This window comes from Corvus hawaiiensis, chromosome 9 (assembly GCF_020740725.1).
Source record: "Corvus hawaiiensis isolate bCorHaw1 chromosome 9, bCorHaw1.pri.cur, whole genome shotgun sequence".
Lineage (NCBI taxonomy): Eukaryota > Metazoa > Chordata > Aves > Passeriformes > Corvidae > Corvus > Corvus hawaiiensis.
In genome coordinates this window covers 33097536-33110813 of record NC_063221.1, presented here as the reverse complement: position 1 = coordinate 33110813, position 13278 = coordinate 33097536, and the positions used below count along the sequence as shown (strand labels likewise).

General features: G+C 46.0%; 1 protein-coding gene across 3 annotated transcripts in view; it reads right to left on the bottom strand.

The window, feature by feature from the left end:
- Positions 1 to 1690: 1690 nt before the first annotated feature.
- Positions 1691 to 13278, bottom strand: part of TNNI3K (TNNI3 interacting kinase) — a 40838-nt gene continuing 29250 nt past the window's right edge. The window contains exons 18-25 of one of the 3 annotated variants that reach the window (XM_048312545.1): positions 9962 to 10014; positions 9742 to 9794; positions 8333 to 8465; positions 7527 to 7636; positions 4644 to 4703; positions 4263 to 4432; positions 3216 to 3295; positions 1691 to 3081 (exon numbers count right to left, since the gene is read on the bottom strand). In XM_048312545.1, coding sequence (XP_048168502.1) covers positions 3005 to 3081; positions 3216 to 3295; positions 4263 to 4432; positions 4644 to 4703; positions 7527 to 7636; positions 8333 to 8465; positions 9742 to 9794; positions 9962 to 10014 — 736 coding nt within the window. In that variant the 3' untranslated portion in view covers positions 1691 to 3004. Of the gene's footprint in view, positions 3296 to 4262; positions 4433 to 4643; positions 4704 to 7526; positions 7637 to 8332; positions 8466 to 9741; positions 9795 to 9961; positions 10015 to 13278 lie in introns of all 3 variants that reach the window. The other 2 variants (XM_048312544.1, XM_048312546.1) reach the window with 2 other exon arrangements.

Genomic DNA, 13278 nt, shown 5'->3' with positions numbered 1-13278 from the left:
CTGCCTGCCCATTGGGGCTGAGCCTCTGAGGCGGCCCTTCTGTGCTGAGCCAGCTCTTCTGTCCTGGCTGTCCTATGCTCTCCTGTGCTGTCCTGGCTCTCCTGTACTGTCCTGGATGTTCTGGGCTGTCCTGTCCTGTCCTGTGCTGTGCCATGCCATGCCAGCACTCCTGTGCTGTGCCATGCTGGCTGTCCTATGTCATGCTGTGCCATGCTGTGCCAACACTCCTGTGCTGTGCTGGCTGTCCTGTGCTGTGGTGTGCCAAGGGATGTTGGGACCTGCTGCAGGGATGCTGAGCTCACTTCTGGCTGCTGTCCAAATCCTTGTCTGGTTGGACACCAGATTATTTTAATCTAGATCACCTGTTGCTGATAATGTTAAACAATTTAAAATATCACTACAGCTGCCAGGCACTGGCAGGTCTCCAAAGCAAGGTAAGAATCCTCTTAGCATCTCATTCTTGGTAAATATTTCAGTATGCTGGGCTCCTCAGGCTTCTCTGGGAACAGCACAGGCTACTTTCACTCCCACAAACTGCTTTGGAACATGTTCTACTCATTTACATTTTTCAGAGTTTTTGTTTGTTTTACTAACTGATCACTCCTATGCCTATGAAACACCCGAGCCTGATTTTCTTCTATAGAGAGCAATTAACTAAGACATTGTTTCCTTCAAGGAACCAGTAATTTTAATTAATATTAAAATTATTTGCAAGCACTTGTCTTAGTAAAGAGCCTTTGAAACTAAAAAAGTTTTGCCTTCTGATTTTTTTGTTGTCGTTCCCATGTGTTCCCCTCTGACGTATTCTGAGAAGGTGCTGAAGGATGACACCAGCAGCTCAGGTATCAGTGAGTATACAGAGGTATTAATGCACATGAAGTCTCCTTGCTCTGTTTTTGTTTCTCTAATCCAGTTTAGTTTCTGGTTTTCAGGCCCAGTCACTAAATGCACAGTCACTGCATGGTTACTTTAGGCAAGGGAATTACAGACAGAATGCAGAGGTATTTGTAAGAAAAAAATCCCTGTTGAAAAAGAATCTTAGTGCTAGAGCTGATTTTTCAGATATGACAATCGATCCTTTCTGCACCATTGGTGTTTCTGGCCTATGCAAGACCAAAGAATGAGACCTAATCTCTGTCCATCCTCTTTCATCAGCCTATTCCCTGCCTGTGCTTCTGTAGCTGTGCCATGGGGAGCAGATTATCATCTGGCCAATTAGTCAGGTAGGGAATTTTCATCAGCATCCCGGATGCACCTTCTCCCTTCTGCTCTGCCTGTCTTCCGTCACAGCATGCAAACTGCACTGTACTTGTACTTCTAGAAAGAGTACAACAGATTTGCTCCAGTTGTAGATAAATCTGGATGTTGTTTTGTTCTGGTTTGCTGGAGCCTTATATTTCCTCTTGTTCAGCCCCTTCCATGGAAATCTTGTGACTTCTTGGGCCAGGAGATTGTGGACAGGGTCCAGCAGATCACCTTGTGAGCCCCATCCCAGGCTTTCCTATGTATTCATTCTGACATTTCCATTGTCCCAGCAGCTGCTGGTGTAAATGGAACTGCCCCTGAGACATGAGCCCAGGGGAGCAGCAGTAACCACGGACTGGTACCAGGGGCTGCTGGTGGGAGAGCTGTGACAGAGCTGCACTTACAGCTTCTCCCCATTCAACTTCTCAGCAAGCGAAACAAAACAAATGGAAAATGACCTGTAAGCTTTATTTAGTGAAATCTTCTCCATTTTTATTGCTTTAGGACTATGGAAGTAACAGCAGGCATGTCAGAAGCATCGTCAGAGCCCACCATACAGTCATAGTTCGTGTCTATCACAGTGCTCGAGGCCTCACTGCAGACCTGCTTCGGGGATCATGGCTGTAGAAAAACAACATCCTCAATAACATCCACAGCACCCTGCCCAGCAATGGTAAGTACTGATTCCCACTCAGCCAGGAAGGCAGCTCTGCCTTGTCCACACATACGGTATTACAGATAAATTTTGTTAATTTGAAAAAAGACCCCAGAAAATAACAGTGCAATTAACTCTGTAATCACTTTGAGAGGAAGAGTTCAACTTCTGCTACCCTGCCTCTGTTCTCTTTATTAATGCCCCATGGTCAGAGTTGCTGCTGCAGGGCCTATTGGTGGTACTGGGCACCCAGCATGATGGCATCCTGACATCATGGTTTACTTCAAGTCAAAAATGCCACTTTGCACTGTGTTAATGTTTGTGACATAATTTTACACAATTTCCTTCTGGTTAAAAGTTTGTTTTGAAGTTCCTGTGTTGCTTTTTGTAAGCAAACATCTGAAGGAAAGCTTACACTCTTTGGGAGAAACAATCCCTCAAACCAAACCAAGTGGATAAGAAAACACAGGTGTCTGGAGGAGTTCAGGGAAGGTGGGCATCCAGATACGTCTGTGTTCTCAGCGACCAGTACAGTACCCGAGGGTCAGGGCCCTGATGAGCTGGGGCTGGGGCTGCTGTGCTGGGGAGCTGCATCAAGCCACGGAGCAGGAAATGGGACACAGGATGTGTCTGGGCCTGTGGGGAACTCAAAAACAAACCAGGTCTGGTTCAGAACCCGTGAGCAGGAACAACTGAGCTCCCACAGGTGAGGCTTACAAGCTGTTCCTTGTCTTATTGGGGATGGGGCTGGTGGTTCCCAGGTACCTCCCAGCAAGGGTGGGCTGACTGCCCCCTGCCTCAGGGCCGTCCAAGCTAAGGGCATCCTACCTCAGAGCTCTAGAATATAACTGATGTCTCTTTACTTTCATCTCATTGCATTATCAGCGCCCAGGATGAAAATGCAACATTCCCATGATGCAGAACAGCAGCACAGCACCAAACCCAGCCCTTGGGCAGGTCAGCTGAGGGAGATGCAAAAGCAGAATGCAAGGCAGGGACATTTGCCATCAACACTAAAGCTGTTCAGTCCAGGGATGTCAGCGTGACGCTCAGCGGGAGCTGCAGGTCGATGGCTGGGCTGGTGCCACGTGGATGGTCCCTCCCTCAGCTGCTGTCCTCAAAGCTGCTGCTGCTGCCGCAGGAGTGGAACCTCATGGTGCTCAAGGGGTCCGACACGTACCCTGCCAGGCGCAGAGAGAGAGTCGCCTGCAGCTTGGCACAGCAGCGGTGCTCCCCAGCCCCCTCCCTGCAGTGCCAGCAGAATAACCAGGGGCACTGCTCCGTGAGCTCGGAGGAGCACTCAGCAGTAGCTCACCGTTTTTGTCCACGGGTGGGTACTGGAAGTTCCTTCTCATGTCATCCAGAGACAGGCCCTGAGAAGGGGGCTGCCCAGTGCTGCAATTTAAACAGGAGGCGTCAGTTTAGGTAAGACTGATGATGACACATTTCCAGACCATGAGAACATTTTTTCCAGAGTGGAAGGAAAGAACAGTACCATGAGACATCAGCCTGGGGCCCAGCCACAGCAGTTCACAGCAAGAATAAATCATGAAACGAGACCATGACCCCCAGGCACACTGGCACTCAGTTACCCTTCTCAGAGTAACTGCCCTCAAATACCCCATTTTGGGCTTTGCAGCTGTCTCTGGATTGCCATCTTGGAAGCAATTCCAGGCATCAATCCAGGGTCATTGACATGTATTTTATGGGTCACTGCTAAAAGGTGATACATTTCTCAGGCAAGGAAGATCGTGGAATTATCTTCCAGTCATGGACCAAACCCACTGTCCAGCCAACATGTTGTTCATCCCTGATCCTAGAGGTAAGAGTTGCTATGTTTGCCCTTGAAATCAGTTCTCCCACTGGTAGGGTATAATACCTCAGGTATTTACTTAATGGTACAATACTATAGAGAACCCATGTGTGTCCCTGCCTTAAAAAACATCAGGAGTTCTTCTTACCATTCTGTGGGCATGAAATGAGTGATACACAGTTTTTAGGATACACCCTGGTAGGAACAGTCACAGCAATGCTGACTCCCACAACCCTCTGTGAGGGTCTTCCTTACATAGTTGTCTCCTGCCTCTGTACCTGCTGGAAGGCTTTGGATTCTGTCTTTCTGTCTGTCCATCTGTCCCTTCCCTTCTCAGCAGGGACACTTTCACCTTTCCCCGCTGCCCTCCCAATGGCAGCCTGGGCTCTGTGATGGACACAGGTGATGGCACAGGTCTGGAGGTGCTCTCTCCTGGTCCTGCCACACCACCTCCCAGCAGCACAGCCTACTTCTTTCCTTCAGTCATCTCAGTGGGAGCCTTCCAGAGCCCCTCTGTGTCCCGTGGGCCCCGCGGTGACTCGTACGCACCCCTGTGACCAGGCAGCATACGCTCGCGTGTTCAAGGCGTATTCCAGCTCAAAGCGACTGCGCAGTGCGGCGACGTGGCTGCGCCCAGGACCGCCCCGGGCCACCAGGCAGTCCGAGGAGGAGGAGGGAGACAGGGACCCGCTGCTATTGCTGGAGGCTGGAGACATTAACTGGGTTAAAAAAAATAAAGGTACCATTATGGCATATTTACAAGTCCTTTCTCATCTCTCTCTCATAAGTTGTATCCCACTTTTCCTTGGACTTTTCCAGCAGCTCCAAAGCCACCGCTGTCCTCAGCTGCTGCCACTGTCCCTGTCCCCACTTGCACTCCCATCTGCTTGTACACACACAGACCTTTCCCGCTGGGAGCCAGGTCCTTACCTCAATATTGCACAGACACTCCTCTAACTTTGTGACGACTTCTGAAAACTCTGGTCTCCCCTGTGAAGACAACAGGAAAACCAGAGCTGGGTTAAAAATGGAAGGGGGCAGATCTGATGTGATTAGATTGACACACAGGGAAGGGATCAGTCACAGTCCCCAGCATTTCCCCTCTCCGAATTTCATGGCATAGCTGTCAGTCTGTTTGGGAATCTGATGAAAACTGCAAGTTCAGTGCTGAGCTACAACATGCAGATGAGTGTGCATATGAACTTTAACTGCAAATCATCTATTTTTCTGTAACAATTAAATTTGAGCTAATAATTACTAGATCACAAAAGTACTATCAATAAATTATTGGCTCTGCTCTTCAGGTTGACTTTCTCTTTGCCCATGAACAGGACTTTGGACACAGCAAAAGCAGTGATGAGCAGCAGACAAGTTCCTGGCCAACCTGCCTGTATGGCCATCCTCCTCCCTCCCTCATCCATGTACCTGCATCTCTCCATGGCTGCTCCACACTGCCTGCCCAGCCCACTCCTGGGCAGGTGTCTCTATCTGCATGCCTCATGTGGCAGAAGGATTTCTGGAGGCTATGCTCGGGACAGGATTGGGCAACTGAGAGGAATGACAAGTAGCCCTCCATCTCTTATTGCCTATCAATGTCCTGTCCCAGCTCACAGTTCAGCCTTCCCAGGAAACTCAGGTGTGACTGAAGCAGCACATACAGCACTGTTTGATAGGGAAGGGCTGAGAATACCTTAGTGAGGTAACTGCTAAACAAGCTCCACACATTCCCATCACATCATTCTCAACAGAACTGCCTGCAAGAGGTAGATGTGATTTAAGGGCTTTGGGACAAAGCCCTGTAGCTGTCCCAGAAGTCCTCCAGTCCAGGAGTGACAGCAGCCCTCTCATCCATGAGTGGCATCAGAGGGATAACACACACAAATGAGGCTCCAAGTTTTATCCCTTTGCGAGAAAGCATAGTAACAAACTGGGCACTACGTGGTTTGCTTTCTCAGAAGGGTAGGAAGAACATGATGTGTCCATTTTCACTCCCACAGCCTTGTTTGTGTCCACAGGAAAGGGAGGGAGAAGAGTGTGTGCTCTCCATGCTGGTGGCTGACCAGGGGAGCAGCAGGGGCTGGTCTGAGAGCCAGGGTGCAGAACTTGTGGGTTCCTCCTGGTGCCTCCAACCAGCCATTCCATGGCTGAGACAAGCTGGGGCAGGGACAGGATTGCCCCAGGGACATGTGCCAGTCCCTTGGGTGATGCCATCCTCAGCTAGTCTTTAAAGCCTTCTGCTCTTCTGACTGATCCAGTTGCTCTGCTGCCACTGCACTGAGACCCTTCACTTGGAAAAATACAATGGGATGACACTGGTCCTACAAGAACCTTGGGCTCCATAAGCCCTGCTCTGAGTAACTTACTCCTAGGACAGCAGTGTGAAAAACGACCTTGGCAAAACCCACCCTCTGGACTCGGAGCCCTTCCCAGAGACACACAGTCCTCCAAGCTGGCTCCTCCTGTTAGCTGAGGGAAGACTGGTGGGAAGAAGGGAGATCCCATTGGACGACTGGGCACAAACCTGACTGTGAGATGATCTCAGTGGTTCCTTCTAGAAAAGAGTTTGGTTAAAAAACCAGTAGTATGTCCCTGAGCTCCAATTTACAAAGTGTTCATACTCATTTACTGCATGTGACAAGCCCTGTCACTGCCAGTGGAACGTGATCAGAATCCATCAGATTTGCCCACTGGAGATAATGGAAGAATGGCCATAAATTCAGAGTTGCATTTAATAAAACGAAAATGTTTACTTCTTTACAGAGCTCAGCCCTAGGCCTTATGGCAAATTCTCTGTCTCTAATTAAAGCTCACAAATCCAATTAGCCAATGAAAAAGGCTTCTCAGGAGATGCTGCTAATCTTCTAATCACCAGTTTGCCTTTGGAAACAGCTGCTTTCAAAAGTTTCTGGGAAACAGATGTTCAAGTACCTGATAAATAGAAACAGGGACATGGCACATGGGAACTTGTTTTCAGCTGGGATGAGCCTTGAATGAAATTAAAGATAAATAAAAGGATACATTTTCTAATTTGGAGGCATTTCATGGCCATCCAGAAAAACCCCTCCAGGTATACTCCATTTTCTGCCTTTTTTTTTCTTTAAACTGAGCAGACCTTGTGGAGTATTTTGACCTGTGAACACTTGTTGAACCCCAAAACTTACTATTTTTCCCTAGCAAATGATAACAAAAGACCTTTAGCAAAGCTAAATAAAGCCTAATAAAGAACAGTAGCAAAAAACCTTTAATAAAAATAATTTTGACAAGTTTTTTTTCACATCTTGTGCAAAGTTCTGTCCATCCATGGGCTGATTGAGGTATCAATTGTTTTATAGTTCTGTCCTGAAGCTCTAAAACACTGGCAGGATGAAGTGACATTAGAGTTGCACTGATGGGTAACAAACTGTGCTGGGACTCTGAAAAGATGGTTTCTCCTTTTAGGGGCTAAGTGGCTGTAGGAATGCTGACAAAACACAGGGAATGCACCCATCTCAGTGCTTGCTTAAGTCAACACTTTAATATCAATAAATTTAAAATGAATGTGTGTTACATGCTGTCACTACCTGTTCCTTACAAAAATCTGAGAGCAGCAAGGAATTTTCTACTCATCTGTAACAGCTCAATTCTTAATCAGAATTACATAATTAATTAAGTTTTGTTGAAAGGCTAAATGTTAATTTAATTTCCTCCTCAATTCACCAACTCTCCTGTATTTCCTGACACACCCCATTATCTGCCGGGGCACTTTCTGCAGTGACCCTTCCCATGGAAACTGTGATTTTGGGGGTGTCAGCCGGAGCTGCCAGGGGCACTCACCTCAGGACAGGCGTTCCAGCCCCTCATCAGCAAGGCGGAGATGGGCTTGGGGATGGAGTAGCCGATGGGTGGGCGGATGTGATGGTACGCCATGTCCGCCGCCGCCGCCGCTGCAAGGGACAGCCCAGAGACACCCGTTAGCACCAGCGGTCACAGGGATCCTGGGAACACCCCTACCCACTGCTGAGACACCCAGCAGGTGTGGAAACGCTGAGCCATCCCACCTACGAATAAAGGAGGTTGCATGGAGGCTGGAGGTTAAAGGAGGCTTTTCCAATCAGACCGAGAGCAGAGTGAGATGCCCATCACCATGGCCACAGGCCCACCTCTGGTCGCAGGTCAGACAGCAGTGAGGGTCTCACTGGCAGAGGGGGCTGAACCCTTGCTCCTTACCCATGCTGGCTCTGACCACGTCCTGCAGTGCTCATGATCTTGAACAACTCCTGTCAGACATCCAGGGGTCAGAATCTCAGGAGTGCAAAGTGCAGCCCTGGAGATGTTGCTCTGCTGTTGTACACCCCCCTCCCCACCGGTCTGTGGGTGCTGTCCTGAGGTACTCAAGGAGATGTACCGAGGAATGGCTTTGCAATCCCAGCACCCGTGTGAGAGACAAAACAGCCTGTAGTCAGGGTGTCTTGTTCCTAGTCCTAGACCTAGATAGAATAGGTCTGTGCTTTTCACCGAATGCAATCTCTTAGCACTTAATAACACACTTCAGTAAGATATTACTGAATCTTAAAATTACATGGTGTAGCCACTTCTCTAGTTTAGAGAAATTAAAAAATTTAATTAATTGAGCATGTTACCTGGTTTCAGGTGAGCAAAAGGAATTTCCCCCGTTAACAGCTCCCAGAGGCACAGAGCATAGCTGAAGACATCGGCTTTGATGGTGTACCTCGTGCACTGGGTGAACACCTCAGGGGCCATCCAGCGCAGGTTCTGCGCACCAGGAAACAGCAATCACACATTAGCAGTGTTTGCTTCCTCATACAAGCACCTACTCCTGTATTTGTATGTTTGTTTTCCTTTGTTTCCTTATTTCCTGCCTCCATCACTCCATAAAATAATTGGTAATCTGCCAGGAAAAATTTTCACCTGACTTGCAAAATGTAGTCAGTGTGTTACTGTGTATGATATGTAACTGCATCAGCTTGGTGCTATCTCAGCTCCATAGAGCCAGGCTGAGCAGGCTTTAACTGTGACAGTAGGATGAGAATAAAAACAGAAGCCCAGGCTCAAGGTCTGGAGACCACATCATATGATTTGAGAGATATATGCATATGTGACACATAATAAGAATTAACTACTGCTCCAGCTGGCAGAAGTAAAAGGTGACAATAGCTGTATTGGACTGGGGCCTGCTCTCTTGGGGTCTTGCTGCTCCCTGCAGAGCCCCAGTTCTGAGGCTGCTTCACAAGCAACCAGTCTCTCCCTGGGGTGACGGGTTCAGGGTGGATTTTTAGATTCCTTGTGCTCCGTACTCTGCATCCTATACAGGGCAGGACAGCCCCCATCAGGTCAGTTTTCATAGAACAGCCTTTCTCAGCAGAACAGCACCAAGCCCCAGCAAGACTTAATGTCTGAGCAGCAGCCCCACTCCCCACACAGCGAGTACCACTGCAGAGTGTTAAAGAGCTGGTTGCCAAGGCCGGCTGTAGCACCACCCATCCTCTGGCACTGCCCACTCCATCCCATCATCCATCCCACCCCACATTAATAGTTAGGATGATGTGAACATTCCTGGCCATGGGGTGACACCCAGGACATATCTGGACCCCAACCCATGAAGACAACAACTGTCTTGTAAATCTGACAGTGAGCAATAGGCTATTGTGAAGAAAAGAACTGTGAAATAAGGGAATCAGTGCTGAGTAACTAATTCCCCGTTAGAAAAAGGAACCACCTGCCAACAGCATGTGTGTGTGAGTGGGGAAGAGTGGATTAAAAAAAACTCTTTAGTAAGGAACTGGGGCAATAGAGCTCCAAAGACAACCTTATAAAGCATTGTTTTCTGCTGCAGATGTTATATATTCTCTCATCTCTGCTATTAAAGACAGAGGAAAAAAATTAAACCAAGACAGAGAAACACTGAGAGAGATGAAATACTACACCAGTTCATCGTTTCCAACAAACATATTTCCAATGTCTTCTTCTCCTAAACTGTGCTTGCCTGTATGTTTGATATTAATTATGTGGAATAAAACAAGAAACAAACCCCAGGTTGTTTTGTCATGTTGTCTTCATCCAGGGATTGCAGAAATCGAGATTCTGAAACAGAGCAAGAAAAAGAATTACTCTCAGGCCAATACAGACACACACCTTATTATACAAAAATCCCACCTTAAGTACAATTACACAGGACCCTCTCAGTCAGCACATGTTTAGTTTTAGAGAATTTGGGGTTAATTTATAAGTGTTTCACAAAATCTCCTTACCTCCAAAATCAGCGACTACTGCATGACCATCCTCATACAGGAGAATATTGTGACTGGGGGAAAAAAAAACAAATCCTATAGGTAATTGTTTGCTAGTGCCTTAAAGATGGTGAAAATGTTATCATTTTTGGGTCATAGCTAAATGTTTGAGTTCAAATCACCTCCTTGGGTAGCTAAATGTCTGTAGGTACATCTCATATTTATTGTTAGAAAGTGCACCTTACCCCTGAGAGGGCAAACCAGCTTCTAATCAATATCAGAGCAAAACACCTTCTGTAATTAGTTAGAGACCAAGTCCAAGAGCTTTATTTAATATGTGCACTGAATCTCAGTGATGAAGTGATAAAGATCATGATATTTGAATATAAACATAGTGATGATCTTAAAATAAAATTGCACAGACTGATTCTGTTTCCTTCTAAGGCTTACGTAGGTGGCAATCCCATATTTACGCCAGTGTATGGAAGAGAAGGAGCAGATCTGAAGACTCCGTATAGAATGGATCATGCAGGCAAAATATATTTGCCTATTGCAAAATGTCATTTAGCAGGAAAAGTGTATATAGAATCTACTGAAAATTTTTTTACTGATTCATGGAAGTTACAGCAACCGATTTAATTTTCAGCAAAGAACACACAAGATGAAGTAAAAAAAAGACCACTTCATAAAACAGTATAGTCATAGAATCATCAAGGCTGGAAAAAACTCCAAGATCACAGAGTCAAACCTTTGACTGCTAATCCAACCTTTGACTGATTTGCATGCAACAAATCCAGAGAGAGAATTTTAGAAATCGGCAACACAAATACAGGGTTCCAAAGAGAATGGAAGCTTGGGGAAAGACGCACAAGATGCTTTAGCTAGGTCACAAGCTTCCAGTACCTCTGGAAATAAAGGCTTCCCTACCCCAGTCACTATACCTTCATGGCACAGGGCTTTGGAAGGGCCGAGCAAATCACAACATAAAAGTGCAGGAATGTGGACACAATGATGATGTCAGGGTATTTATCAAATGCTGACTGAGTCAAGAAAATTCAGAAGAGTGAAAAGTGTATGAAAAACAGAAATGAAAAAGTTGGCAAGAGTTTACATGAGGAGGGAAAATGGAAGTAATATTGATGGTCTCAACAAAAAGCACAACCTGCTCATATTAGAGCTGCAGATAGAAACAAGAGCAGTCAAGTGAGGAACACAAATTTTACCAGATAACAGTTTTAGGACAGAAGAAAATTTAAGCTCTCCCAAGCAGGACTCCCACAAATCACTGTCTTCAAGGTTTCCACCTTCACCTAAACCCAACCCTTGGGATGATAAATTTAATCATAAAAATGTAACCATGACTCTCCTGATTTATATTCAATCTGATTTTAGCTCTCATATGTACTTTCCATCAAAATATTTAAATTATTTTAGTATCACATGTGGAATTGTTTTGAGATCCACACCGTATGCCAAATGAAAATATGAATCAAACACAAGGTGGAACTAGAGAGACTCCTGAAGGCTGCACCCCAGGCTGAGTGTAGGTACACAAGCCACACAGAGCTACAGACTTTGCTGTGGTCTTCGCTCAAATTTGGCCTCTGTCAGTAGGGACAAAAATTATCACCATGTCTCAACTGCATTGAGCCCTAGCTTCAACTTCAGGCTATTCCAGGATTGTGTAGACTTGAATAAATCCAACTTGACAAGTCAAGACATAATCAAGATCTAGGCTGACAGTTTTTATGGAGAAGCAGAGAAATCAATTGAAATTCCCTTTCTCCTCATGGCATGCATCAGCCTTTCATAGAATCACAGAATCTTTGAGATTGGAGCTCTCCAAGACCTCCAAGATCACGGAGTCCAACCTGTGACCAATCCCCACCTCGTCACCCAGCCCACAGCACTGACTGCCATGTCCAGGTGTTCCTTGGACACCTCCAGGGATGGTGACTCCACCACTGCCCTGGGTAGCCACTTCCAATGCCTGACCACCCTTTCAGTGATGAAATTCTCCCTGATGTCCAATTTGAACCTCCCCTGGCTCAGAATCTGACAAACAATGCTGAAATGCTCATCTTGGTGCTGAGTGCATTGACGGGCATATCTGAGGGCAGGAAGCAGGCTCTGGGAGGGTTTCGTCAGTCTGGTACCTCCAGGGAACACTACAAATACTGATTTTTCTTTTTTAAAGTAAACAAATACACCCCACAGAAATAAGGCTTGGAAGGTAACAGCTTAAAAATGCTGTAATTGACTCAGTGGCACTTGAAAATGTGAAAACCTCAGGTGAAACAGGTGTTCTTAAGCCTGTGTTTTGAGAAATGCAGCAAGAAAAATCCAAGCTGAACTGAGCTGGCAGAAGACTAATACAGAGTTCAGCAGAATCAGAAATTAATTTTCTTCTGTTAAGGTCACACAGGGATTGCAATAGTGAGAGCAGGCATTGTTCTCTTCATGAAACCATGGAAGGAAGAAAACGAGATAAGAACAAGGAGTGTGCAATCATCCTGGCTTTGTGAAAGGACATGGTTCTGGGGTCTGCCAGGCGTGGAGGCTTCTCTCTCCCATGTCAAGTGACAGGCACAGCATGTCCCTTTCCTAAGGATTTGGGCCATTAAAAGATCCTTCTGCCTTTAACACGCTGTGGGTGTAATAAAAAGCAATGGATATTTTAAGATTTCACAAGGGACGTTTCAACAAAGAGTTGCAGACTCCATGCCCATTACCACCAGGCTGCCATCCTCTCTTTCATCTCCCTCACCAAGCAGCTCTCAGAAGTGTTCACAGATAGTTAGAGCCATCAAAAGCAGGTCAGTTGCTCAAAGGCTTGCTCCAGCCATGTTCAGCTGTCATGGCTTAAATTAAATGGATACTAAAATGGTCTCTCTTTTATTAAAGTGCTATAATCTTTGTGGCTTCCATCCCTCACCATGGTGTAAGTAGTAATAAGGTGATGCATGTCACCATTACTGATGGCTGTCAGAAGTGAAAAGCAAAATAAAACTCCCAATTATTCTTCAAATGGAAGGATAACTCCTTTTTCAGGGTAGAGACACGAAAGACTAATTTTCTTCTCTATTCTGTCAAGCCATATTGCAGGTTTATTTAATGCATTATGTGTAGTGCATTAGATTTCAGAACTCACAAAAGTGATTATGAGTTACGTGAAAAATTAAGGCAAAAAATATGAGACTCCTGTGAAGCCACTGGCAAAACTTAACACAGATTTTCACTCTTAGTCTTTCTCTTAAGTTGTTGCAAAGTTTTTCATCTGGTAATTGTGCCTGTGGGTTGGCTGGGACTCATGCTGCAAACACGACTCCTGCTCTTGC